Source organism: Pterocles gutturalis, unplaced genomic scaffold, assembly GCF_000699245.1.
Source record: "Pterocles gutturalis isolate BGI_N339 unplaced genomic scaffold, ASM69924v1 scaffold14923, whole genome shotgun sequence".
Lineage (NCBI taxonomy): Eukaryota > Metazoa > Chordata > Aves > Pterocliformes > Pteroclidae > Pterocles > Pterocles gutturalis.
This window is the reverse complement of record NW_010120814.1, coordinates 15,906-29,261: the sequence shown is the minus strand read 5'-3', so window position 1 is coordinate 29,261 and position 13,356 is coordinate 15,906. Positions and strand designations below refer to the sequence as shown.

General features: G+C 42.8%; 1 protein-coding gene across 1 annotated transcript in view; it reads left to right on the top strand.

The window, feature by feature from the left end:
* ANXA13 (annexin A13) overlaps positions 1-13,356 on the top strand; it is a 25,796-nt gene that overhangs the window by 7,227 nt on the left and 5,213 nt on the right. Inside the window, exons 2-6 of the mRNA XM_010077036.1 lie at positions 6,614-6,692; positions 9,125-9,219; positions 10,893-11,063; positions 11,716-11,749; positions 11,831-11,910. Of these exons, the coding sequence (XP_010075338.1) occupies positions 6,614-6,692; positions 9,125-9,219; positions 10,893-11,063; positions 11,716-11,749; positions 11,831-11,910 (459 nt within the window). The remainder of the gene's footprint in view (positions 1-6,613; positions 6,693-9,124; positions 9,220-10,892; positions 11,064-11,715; positions 11,750-11,830; positions 11,911-13,356) is intronic.

Genomic DNA, 13,356 nt, shown 5'->3' with positions numbered 1-13,356 from the left:
GCATTCCTGTGCTCACCTTTGGGACATTATGGGTTGTTTAGGGTTTGGCTTCCTAAAGATACAGGGTACGTGGCACTGCAGTGTGTATATATTACCCTAGCTAAAAATATTTGAAACCACTGGACAATTTTTAGATTAATTTACCAAAATTATTAGGTACCTGTTACATTTCTTGAAAATCTTGAGGAGAGAGTGTATTAGAAATTCCCTGAACAAAAGACTTAAGGATTGAGCATGAGCTCAACCCTTACAAGACACCAGAGAATCCACAGAGTGATGGGACATTATACCTGTGCCCATCAGAGGAATTGCTTCAGCTGCAGTAAGCAGTAGAGGCACCAAAATCAGCCAGACAGGAGATGTAAAACTGCAGGAAACCAGGCAGAGGGGTTTCTCGTGCTCACCTGCTTGGTAGAAGGGAAAGCTCAGACTGTTGCACATGGAACTGGCTTATGTCATTCTTCTCCGGGGAGACCTCATTGCGGCCTTCCAGTACTTGAAGGGAGCCTATAGACAGGAGGGGGAGCGACTGTTTACAGGGGTTGATAGTGACAGGATGAGGGGGAATGGTTTTAAACTAAGAGAGGCGAGATTTAGGTTGGATATTAGGCAGAAATTTTTCCCTGTGAGGGTGGTGAGGCACTGGGACAGGTTGCCCAGAGAAGCTGTGGATGCCCCATCCCTGGAGGGGTTCAAGGCCAGGCTGGATGGGGCCCTGGGCAGCCTGCTCTAGGGGCTGGCAACCTGCCCACAGCAGGGGGGTTGAAGCTAGATGATCTTTAAGGTCCTTTTCAACCCAGGCCATTCTATGATTTTATGATTCTTAAAACCTTGGTTTTCTCTGATGCATTTCTGCGAACATAATTAAATACATATGAAGAGTAAGAAAACTGGTGAGATCGCTGTGCAATGATTCTGTTGCCCACCTCCATTAACCACTGGTGATGCCTTTAGGCATGTGAGACATCCACAGCAGGCTGACAGATGCAGGTCCCAGAGGAGTCCACTCATTTCTGACTGGCTGTGGGAAGCTTGCCCTGGGGCATCTCTAACAGCACCAGATACCTACATTTAGACAACTGAATGCTGCCCTGAATTTTATTCCAGACTCCACTCATGTGCAGGAGTCAGGGCTGTAAAGAGCATGGCTGGGTCAGTCTGCCCTTTCCATGTGCTGCCATTTTGAGACAGACATCCACCAAATAAAGCACATAAAATGGACCTGGCAAAAATTAAGACTGAGGCAGCCACTCAACATCCCTGGATCCATCCAGCCCTTTTTAGAACTCTGCCTGTAGCTATTAGACCTGCATCTCGACTGTTCTGCTCAGCAGCCACGTTCCTTGCTTGGCTCTTCCTAGCGATTTGCTTGTAAGGCTCTGTGTCTGCATTTCTCCATGCACATTATCTGCATCGATCTGCATTAGAGCTGCAGCTGGTGAGCAGCATCAGCAGCATCCCGAGCAGTTTTGTCTGTTGTTTTGACATTATTGCTCCATAAGCCTGTTCCTGAGCATGGTTGGGGCATCTGCTTGAGATGATGGAAATGAAAAAATAGCTGTGATTGCGCATCTGCATTATCAGCTGTTTTCAGGTAGAGTACGTTGTCTCCTTTGCAATACAGGATGGTACCTGGTGCTGAGGGACATGAGTTAGTGGTGGACTTGGCAGGATTAGGTTTATGGTTGGATTCCATGATCTTAAAGGTCTTTTCCAACCTAAGTGATTCTATGATTCTGTTAGTCTATGCTCATGGTAGTGTTTCTTCTGTTCTTGTTTACTGACAGATGAACACTATGTATCTACTACAAGCTTAATTGTCTTTAGCTCGAGGAAGATACTAGATTTTGTCTTCAAAAATGTCTGCAATGTATTGCAACATCCCACCAGTTCTAACTACTAATGCCTTGAATCCACCAGAGCTTTTATTCCTCATCCAACCCCATGTCTTTCCTGGTTTTGCTGGCCTTTCTGTTAAACTGTGTATTTGTGCACCATAAAGGCTCCACATGCTGAAATATCAATGAGCAGTCTCCAAATGCTTCTCTAAGCATTGCAGACCATCTTCAACTATGAACTCACATCTCCTGAAAGTCAAATGTAATTTACAGTAAGAAAAAACTACTTGGTGTGCTTTACAACAAGGTAGAAGTGTTAGTTTTAGAGCAGTTATAATCTACCCAGTTTAATAGAAATAAATCTGTGTCAATTGCAGCTAAAGCTGCAAGGGAAAATGATTGTTGTCTGAACATATGCATGAGTGAGGCAAAAACTGTTCAAGCTAAGGAACACTGTTGTCAGAAAAAACACGTGTACACAGGCCATGAATACAGCTAGGCTGAAAGTGAAAAGAGGATTTCTTACCACCAGAACTCTGGTTACACTAATTAGTGTAGAAGTATGGGAGAGAAATGTAGAAAAAAATGAAGTAACTGAGTAGATGGAACTGTACCAATTTATGAGAGCAAGTTCCCTTAGATCCTATGTCCAGCTGCAAAATTTGTATGTAATCTCTCCACCTGATATTTCAGACTCCACATCATGCCATCACCCAAATTGCTGTAACACTTGTGAGCCATTGACTGCTCTAATCTAATGTAAGATCTTAACTCTAAACTATATTAAAGTGACTTTGCCTATATTTTTAAAAGAATACCTACAAGTTACAGATGGTATTAAACATCAATTTCTTTTGCCATTTATACCTTTCAGGAAAATCTACCTGTCAAAATCCACAGGGCAGGAAGCAGTGCAGTTCCGAAACAGCTCTCCCTCTCCCGCATGGGAAGGCTGTGTCAGTGGGCAAGAACAGGGCTGGGACACAGCAGGCTGTGAATTTTAACCAGGGCCTTCCAGATGACTCAGGAGTTGGCCTTGACAGTCACTTAGCAGAGTATCAGATTTCCTATCTATAAAGCTGATCATAGGATTACACACAGCACAATAAGAATGATACCTGCCAGGCACATCATTTAATGTTTTACAGTGATTTATTTGAAGACCGGTGCTTTAGCAGAGCTGAATCAATAGATTTCTCTGGTGCTTTAAAACAAACCTGTCCTGAACATCATTAAGAAACAGGCCTTCTTTCCCTTCCGCATGTTTTTCCACTTGAAAAGAAATACATGTCTTTCTTTATGTCTTTATGAATAGTTATAAAACCCACAATGTTATTTCAGTTGCTGGTGCTACTGTTTTCCTACCTGTTGCGACTGTGCTACACAAAACACTACAGCTACAATGACAAGTTGCACCTAGGAGTTAGGGACTCCCTAAAACCTGAGCATGACTGACCAGCCATCAAGGCATAAGAGAGCAAACCGCTCTCCCAACATCCTCTAACACATTACCAGGGCCAGGTGCATGGGTGACAGGGCTGGGGCAGTGGGAACTGCGGGGGCGGCAGCACTGGCGTGACAAGGGCGATAGCCACAGCCCAGCACTGCCGGTGGGTAAGGCAAAGCAAAGTACAAACCAGCTCCTTGCCTTTGGGGTTTGTGTAGGTGTGGCTGTCCAGGCTGAATGACTGAAAACTGGGAGAGAACGCCAGGCAAAGCCTTTTTCCTCTCCCTTCTCACCAGTGCATCTTCTGTCCCAGGTCAGGAGGAAGTGAATGTGGAGCAGCAGTTCTCAGTTCATATTGCTGGAGTGAATTTGAGGGTGGATGAATTAGAATAGCACTTGGATACTACAAAGTTGTCAGATCTATACATTTGATTTGTTAGCACTTTTCTCTGCATTTTGTTCTCCAGAATTGTCCCTTTTTGGTGATTTTTCAGCTGCTTCCCTGGTCCTTACCCTCACAAAGAAACGCTTTTCGAACAACTCTAGAATAGCTTCAGTACTGGCTGCCTGACACAGACAGCAGTATTAACCTTATGAGTGGCATGAATATCATCTGAAAAGCATGCTAACAGAGACAAAATAATGATAGCTTAATGTCACCATCATTTAGTCCAGTCAGATATTGTACCCTGTTCCTACAAGCAGCTGCTTTCCACAAGCTGCAGCGGAAGGGGAGCGATACTGTCTGTCCAGCTTACAGAGACCCTTTGGGTGCATGATACACATGCAAGAAGGAATTAGGAGTGCATTACCCAGCCATACTAACAATCATGCTAAAGTATGGACTGAAGCGTTGAAAACACTTTGCATGTTAAACTTGGTGTTACGGAGAAGGGAAAACTATACTGCCGCTGCACAGTGTGGTGTGGGGCACGCTCAGTCGAACAGGCAGCAGAGCATCCTCCTGAATGCTGCGCCGTGATGCTCATTGAATCTGGCACGTGCTGAGGAGCACCCGGACCATGCTCCTTGCACCAACACCGTGCCTGTACGACTCTCCAGCAGAGAGGCCCATTGTGCGTGCAGCTTCTGAATCCTGGGGCTGTACACCCAGAACAGGCTTTCATTGTACTGTAGGATCCCATTATTCTGTTCCCCCAGATTCGTCAGCCATTCAGTCTTGTTGGCTGTTGTTGTTTGTTTTGGTATTACAGAGAACAAAGGTGAGTTTTATTCTCACAAGAATGGAAGTGAGGGTGTAGCAATCAGAAGAGAAGAAAGAAGCTAGAGCTGATTCATTTTCAAGCATGTTGTGCGAAAAGATATCTTTTGTACAATTCCATCAAAAGAGAAGTACGTACACCCTTATCATAATAAAAAAAAAAAAAATGAACGCAATTCATTTTGGATAAAGACAGTGATCAGTGTGTCTGTTTTCTAATTTTGTTCTTTTCCCTTTCCTTTTTGACAAAATTTCTGAGAAATTTGAAGACCATTAAATAAAATCTCCCCCTAGAAAATATTAGTTACTTACATCCATCTATTTCCGTCTTATTTGAAAGGTGTAGAGAGGCATGTGTGTGTGTCAGAGCATACAGTAGGACACATTTACAAGCAACGTTTGTGGTAATGATGTAGCAATGAAAGCATTACCTTGTGCTGTAGAAACTGAGAGAAATTATTGCATTGTTATTGCACCTTACTCATTGCTGTTCTAAATATAATTTTCCGTTCTAGTGAGATGGCTGCACTACAGCAGCTACCATTAGCAGTAAGTTGTATCCTAGCTGCTAACTGCATTGGAAAAGCTATGGACCTGAATGGTCTTTAGTCTGTCACAAAAGTACATTGGATTAGAGGTTTCTCCTTGAGATATACCCCTTTGTCTTTTGATAGAGGTCTCCTTTATCCAGGCCTCTAGCTCTTCTATCAGAGCTAGTAGATTGTAGCATGAAACTTTTGAAGAATACCAACAGACAGACTTCCAGGCTATATCTATACTTGTAAATAAAACAGGTTGTTCTCTGGCCAGGTGGGTACATGGCAGAGTATGGCCCACAGCCATATGGCTAAATTCTCTTTATCCCACAAGCAGAATGATCTTATGCCTGGCATCTTTCAGGAATTGTCTCTAACCTGTGCCATTCCCGAAGGCAAGGAGGCTAATCAGCCATTTAGCCTGTTCTGCTCTTCAACAGGATAGTGGCATTTTCAGAAGGGCTTAAAAGCATACTGCCATGCCCTGGGGTGTCATAACCCTTAATTTAGTGGAGAGCAGAGTGTCATGCCCTGGGGTGCCAAAACCCGTAATGAACTGCGGTGGTTCCAGTGCCTGGCAGCCCCGCAAAGCAAGTAGCCTGATCCACATGTAGCCCTTTGAATGGAAATGCCAAAGCACTTGCAGTACCCACTTAGACCCCCCCGAGTCCATGATGTGCATGTAGTTCTAATTGATTTAGAAGCCCAGGACCTGTTTTTCAGTATTATTTTAGAATTTAGGCATTTAAAAGATCTGATTCATTATATGACAGGGGTTGAAAACGTTGCTGCCCCTCTGGTCTCAGATACTTCTACCCTTGTCTGAGAAACAGCAGAATAGAGGGTGCACCAGCATTTCAGCCCTTGTGATTCACAGCTTGTCAGATTAGTAGGAACAAGCATGGTTTTCTGTTTACATTGATATGTCAGGCTGTAAACTGCTGCTGCGGCTGTGGACTTTGAGTTATTATCCCTGACAGATTTAGCTCAAGGAAACCACAGGTACTATTTTGCCAAAATCAAAAACCCACCAGCTTTATCACACTATATATCTCCAGTTATCTTGTTTGCATGAATGCATCAATGCAAGAAAGGTTTGCAGGACCAGTTTTTATTCAGCTGATTGGGATTGTAAACTCCTCCTACTTACAACCTGCAGAGACGGGGCTTGGTTCTGTATGCAACTGATAAGGCGTTTATATTGGCTTATTGTTAAAGTGGTACAAGCAAATAATATTTGATCTGGCATGAAGATGGCTAATATGAAGTTATTACCTTTAAATTATTTGACTAAACCTGAAAATAAATGTATATAGGATATATAAAAGTTATATATGGCGAACCAAACTTATATAGGATTGGCACCATGTGTCATGTGGTGACAGCTATTTGTGGATCCATTCTAGAAGCACTAGTGATAGATACAGTGCATCAGCAAAGCCCAGTGAGAACTTCACAGTTTAGATGGTGTGAACAAAGAGCAAGCAAGAACCTAGCCCAAACTGCTGTCATTCAGAGAGACTAATGCAAAATTGTTTCCCATGTATCTGTTGTGCCTCTGTTTTCCTAGTCAACTCATAAACTTCATCATCATGGCTTTGATGCAGACCAAGATGCCAAGAAAATACATAGAGCCTGCAAAGGAGCAGGTAAGAAGGCTCTTGTTTTTTCATACAAAGGGCAATTCAGTATTATAAAAATCATATACATAAATTGGGGCAAAACAACTGCTCCAACCAGATTCAGGTAATCTTTATGCTGTCACTTACTGACTCAAAGAACATGCACACCCATGAAGTTATATATCATTTAGATAAATGGGAAGGCAAGCCATCTTGTTCCTCAAAAGACTGGTATGATCTAGTTTGTTAATGGCTTGGCTCTAGGGGATTGGTTTAAACATGATATTTGCTCCCTGCGATAGGAATATCAAGCTGTCAAGACTGATACGACAGTCATGGGGTCCCAGCTAGTCAGGTCAGATTAAGGTCATGGTTATATGTCCTTTCCCAGGCGTTCAAGGACCAGTAAAAAACATCACCACCTCCACATGTTCATCAGAGCCCACTGCAGCTCCATCAGCTGAAAGGACTTTACAGTGCTCTCAGTGTGCATCAGTGATTTTTAACCAAAAATACTGGCTCCCACCATCTTCTGAGGTAGTTTGAAGTAAGCTGTCTGACCGTGTACTGACATGAATGAGGAATGCACAGTATTCATGGCATCCTCAGGTCCGTGGAGGTGACAGTGGCCAGCAGGGGAAGAAAGCCAGGCAGCATGCAAGAGCAACAAGTTATTCATTCATTCCAGGCATTTGCACAGTAAACATGTATTGAAGCATTTCTTCCTGGTATAGCACTGACATTCAGAATCAGCTAGTTAAGTGCTGAATTTTAGGAACTCTTGTCCTATCAACTGAGCGCCTTCAAGACGGTTCCCCAGAAGACACTCGTACTGAGAGTTTAACTCCACATCGTCAGATAGGAGTGCTTTTCCTTCTCAGATTGGACCATGCCTTCTGCCTCAGTCCTAAGTATAAGGAACTGGACAAGATGCCCTGAACTTGTCCTGTATGTTCCTGGTGGTGATATGCAGGGATGAAATTCTATCAGCTGCTGCTGAATGACAATATAATCTGTATTTTTATCCTGTACTTGTGGCTCCTCAGAAACCCTTGTTGGTCCCTGCACTCGAGAGCCTGAGGTGAGCCATGGCAAAAAGCCCAGGTGGATGCAACAGATGGAAGAGCACAAAGAGCATGAGGCAGCGTCCACCAGCGTGACATGCACGTATCAGCAGATCTGGCATATGGCTTGCTGCCTGTGGGCTGCCTTCTACACCCGTGATATGCTCTGGGCATTTTGGCGGTGCCCATCACATGCAGGGTCATGTCATAGGTCTCTCCTGATGCATATTCTCCATTTCAGTACTTGTCTTGAAGAAATAATGCCTGAGGCAAGCTGCTGGCCCTTAAATGGAAGTGCACCAGGACGTGTGTTCACAGAATCACAGAATCACAGAATGTTAGAGATTGGAAGGGACCTCGAAAGATCATCTAGTCCAATCCCCCTGCCGGAGCAGGACACCTAGATCAGATCACACAGGAATGCATCCAGGCGGGCTTTGAATGTCTCCAGAGAAGGAGACTCCACAACCTCTCTGGGCAGCCTGTTCATGCAATAGCTGCTCTGTTGTGTCTTTGGTGCATCCAAGTCACCCCACTGCAGTCCCGTCCCTTTAGCCACAAACATAATGGATGCCTTCCTGCAGCTTTCTTTAGTGCAAACATTTGTTTATATGGCTGAGGGCAAGAAAAGTACAGGAACAAGGTCATTGCCTTTTCCATCCATTGCATAAGTTACAGCTCAAAGCTGCTGTGGGGCTTTCTGGGGGAGGAACATTGCATGTTCAGTTCCCCAAAGGTTCCCGGGGGATGCTGCTGCTGTGAAGCTCGTCACTGGGGCACCCTATGCTCCCACTTCACTTGCACTTATTTTTGCCAAGCAAAACAGCATCAGCAGAGACTTGGACCATGAAGGCTGGTTCCTGCTGCTCTTCCTGACTCCATTTAGCGTAAACCACAGCCCATTTTGTACAGGCTGTACATCAGGCTGTGGGGTAATGAAGCTGATTTGAACACATCCTCACCTACCCCAGCCTCTCTCCCCACAACATTCATTCTGTTGTGCCAGCACGAGCATTTGCACGCTTAATGAACTGGATCTGGTGGCTGATCCCTCTCCACTACTCAAACAAGCAGTGCCACCAAAAACATGTATGTCAGCCTGTGGGCACTGGCATAGCCCTGATTTTGGGAGCAATTTCTGACCTCGAACACAAGACTCAATTTCCTTGATAAAATATGAGCAGCATGAGATGGTGAAGTTTTATTTTATGGTCTGAACATTGTAGCTGACTACAGTTAAATAGAGCCTCAAAAGAATCTGAGATGCTACAAATCCTAAAGTTGGCAGCAATGGGGATATATGTACAGCAATTTTTTTCTCTTTAGAGATCATTTTTTCTTTCCTTTCCATTAGATTCCTGATTAAATAATTCCTATGCACAACTTATTTTTCAGGAACCGATGAGAAGAAAATTATTGAAGTCTTGGCAAGTCGAACATCAGAGCAGAGACAACAAATAAAACAGAAGTACAAGGCTCTGTATAACAAGGTATTTTGAAATAAGTGGCCTCTCTGTTTCAAACCACATACCTGCTAGAAATACAGCCTACAGGACTCTGCTTTTGAAAATATCAAGGGGACAGTGGGTTTAAGGAGGACACTAATTAGTTTCTGATTCAGCAATGTATTTTATCTCCTAAAATATTGATTATATTTCTAATCTTAGGCCTCAGAGTCTTCTTGAAATCAGCCTTAATCAGATCACAGCATTTTAATCAATGTTGGGAGAGCCAGAAAATAATTCATAACTGAAATAAAAAATATTTCAGCTTGTGCTCATCTTCAGCACATTCAGAAAAAGGAATTAATGTAAAAGGGAAATTTTAAGTCAGATTCCCTCTCAGACCAGATGCAACTTCAGAGGAACTATTTGATCTTACATCATTATGTTTTTGTTGAGTTTAATAGATGTAGTATTGATTTCTTTTAGTGATGAAGTAGAATACATGTTGTAAAACCGAGAAGTCTCATTGGGCACTTGATTTCTGGAGGAGGAACCATAGACTGCCTTAATGATTTTGCATGTAAGAAAAATAAAGCTTCCAATAAGAAAAATAAATCTTCCAATATATTATTTAGGTAAATAGCTGAATCCTGCAGAGATTATTATTAAATCAGTATTTTCTTAAGGTCTGCTTGCTCATTAGTCATTAATCCATGTTAATAAGACAGGCAGCACTGAACCTGAAAGCCTTCTATATATAAAACTTCCAGCAAGCATGATAAAGATTTTGGCTACATAAATACTGTAGATTTAGTTCTATAATGAGGATTAATAAAAATAGACATTAGAAATGAACAAATGCCATGAGACATCCTGGTTACATCAACATATTGCAACTCTTCTTGCTCACCTGGGCAGCCTGCATCTCTCGGGAAGGAGCCGCAGGTTGTTCCGTTTCACTCTCCTGCTGCTCGAGGAATGAGGTTCATGGTGTGCGCATTGAACCTTCTCCACCACAATGTCATCCTCTGACTTCACTAGACTGAGTGTTCACTTGTGATTGTGTAAGAGTACTTTTAAGAACAACAGATTTAGAGCTGGGCTTCTCGTTCAGTGTTCTGAACTTGTCAAGTACTTCCCGTCCTACAGGAAATGTTAACTGCAGGTAGGGCTTCAAATAACTCATCAGTGGGCATCCTTCTCAGCACACATATGCTAGCTAGTTCTTCTCTGGGCTCTTACTAAGTTTTGAAGGAAGTAGAGCATATCGCTGGAGGTTGACTTTTTTATTTTTGGTGGAGAAAGTGCTGATTGCTTGGCACCAGAGCACTTTGTAGAAATTTGTTGCTTTTGCCAATAAGTAAATTTTAACCAAAATGCAAAGTTTAGTAAGATTCCTTCTGTTGCAGCTCTTTTGAAGCAGAAAGTTTCTGCATTGCGTTTCAGAGCAAACTCCCCTGTTAACCTTTTAAAAACACTAGACTGCATTTATTTAAATAAGAGTCAAAACTGGAGTGACATTGGCTGGTATTTGAAGATGGGAAAATCATTTAATTCCATATGAAACAAAAAATTTTAGGGAATTTATTTTACCAAAAAAAGTCCCTTTTTGGTACAGAAGAAGCTTTGAAATCCTGACACTCCCCCAAGCAAATACCACCCACCCCCCTTCTAATCTGGCTGAGCTTTTGCACTAACTCTTCTGACTGTCCCCACAGGATTTGGAAGAGGAGCTGAAGGGAGACCTGAGTGGGAATTTTGAAAAGGCTGTGCTGGCTCTGCTGGACCTGCCCTGCGAGTATGAGGCCCGAGAGCTTCAGAAGGCGATGAAGGGTGCTGGGACGGATGAGTCACTGCTGATTGAGATTCTCTGCACACGAAACAATAAGGTTGGGACACCCCAGTAGTTTTTATGTGTGACCTTCCTTAGGTAGCAGGGCAAAGAGCTCACTGAGATCATCCCTCCAGGAGAAAGAGGAGGAATCAGATCAGCTTCCATGACTGAAATGCCTGTTGTCAGTGGTTTCAGCCATAAGGTTGCCATACTGGGGCTGAAACTCTTGCTGTTAAGAACAGTATGATTCAAATTCCTTCCTTGGTCCTACTCATATCTCCCATGGGTGGAACAGAAGCAACACTGATGATAGGGAAAGCCTCATGTGCCGGTTTAAAGGCAGCTTTGGCACTGCTCTGACTGTTCAGAGGCGGCTCCTACCAGGTACAGGAACACAATCCGCTCAAAAAAGGCTTTTGGCTTCCACCTAAATGCAAGTGAAACCAGATGGATGCCTGCATGAGTCAGGCTTCCATGGAGATGCTGTCCTGAGCCGGGCTGGGTTTGCACCGTCTTTGTGCCCTGAGTGGGGAGTGGGAATTCAGCTTCTTCTGCCTCCATGCCTGCTACACCTCAAGCAACGTGGGCATGGTATTGACTTGCTGAGGTTTTGTTTGCTTATTTTTTTATTACATTTATTTATTTTTTCTTTATAAGTAATCTTATTTATTTCTTTATTTGCTTATTTATTTGCTTTATTTGCCTAGGAAATTGTAAACATAAAGGAGGCATACAAACGACGTAAGTAGCATTGTCTTTCAAACACTTTCATTTAAAGCATTTATCACTGGGTGAACCCTCACAGATTTTTTTTCTCCCCAGTCTTTGATAGGGATCTAGAGTCTGATGTTAAAAGTGACACAAGTGGCTCCCTACGGAAGATATTAATCACTGTGCTAGAGGTAAGGCTGGGGGCTTTTATGCATCTACCTCATAGAGATATTTCCTTTTCTCCGCCCTGGGCAATCATAATAAATATTAGGTAGTATTTATAATAATATATGTAATACAATAATGAGGTAATTATAATAAGCAAAAGGCATTCTTCAGGATAAAAGCTTTATGTATTTATAGCTTTTTAATATAACTAAAGGGGTTATATAAAATCATAAGTAATTTATAAATTCCAATAATTTAAAGACAACAGCATTGTTTTATTAGTATTTATACCATGGTAATGGCTAGAATACCCACTCAGGGTCATGACTACGTTATGCTGAATTTGGCCTAAACAAGCAAATTCTGATTTCCATCTCTGCTGAGGAATTTACAATTCAGATATATAACAGAAAAAGAAAGAAAGAGATGGCTGTTAATTTTCCATTCACAAAAAAAATAAAAAAGAAGATATTTTCCAGTAGGATACACTTTATTTTAAATCAGCTACATAGAATCAATCATTGAATATCTCAAGTTGGAAGGGACCCACAAGGATCATCCAGTCCAACTCCCTGGTCCTTGCAGAACTACCTGAAAGGAAATCAAATCATTAAGAGCATCGTTCAGACACTCCTTGAACTCTGACAGGCTTGAAAAAAATTAAAGTGTCCATAAAGACACAGTACAACTAAAAAGAGTGGGATCATGCCTAGCATTGCAATGTCATGGCCAGTCTGAGCAGACAGCCCTTAGAAATGAAAAGATTAAATAAATAGAAGAAGCTTTAAAGACCTAACAGTCCCATTGCTAAATACAGTACAATTGGACTCCCGTTTTGGAAAACATGGATACAGCTCTCCTCAACCTCTTGGGGTACATTTTCAAGAGTGACAAATACATATTAGTAGATTATTTTCAAATAATAGTCCTTTATAATTTCTACCAGGGATTACAGTGTTAGTGAATGCTCAGAGTACTTAAGTTAGTCAGGAAAATACTTGGCGGTTATCAGGGCACATCCAGCACCACGAAAGCCATCAGCACTTCACTGCAGGTGCTGGGAACCTTTTTGCAGCAGCTGGATAACAAACACACCAGCTGCTTTCCTCAGAAACGTTGCAGCTGGAGCTCAGGGTGCTGTACATACCCAGCAGCTCAGCCTCCGGGGTGACACCAAAGGCCATGTTGGGGCCGTCCTGCCCCAGCTCTGCACATCTCAGCCCTATTCCCACCCCAACACATGCCCACACACACTACCACTTCCCACCAGTGGAAAAAATACCCACAAAAAATGGCAAAAAGCAGAACCTAAGAACAAGCCAGGTGGGAAGGGACCTCTGGAGCTCCTCTGGTCTGCCCTCCTCAAAGCAAGGCAATCTCCAAACTCACGTCGAGTTTTCCTCTGATTTTGTTTCCTGGGCATGTGCTGGCTGGGAGAGGGAGTGGGAACACCCGGGCGACAGCGAGGG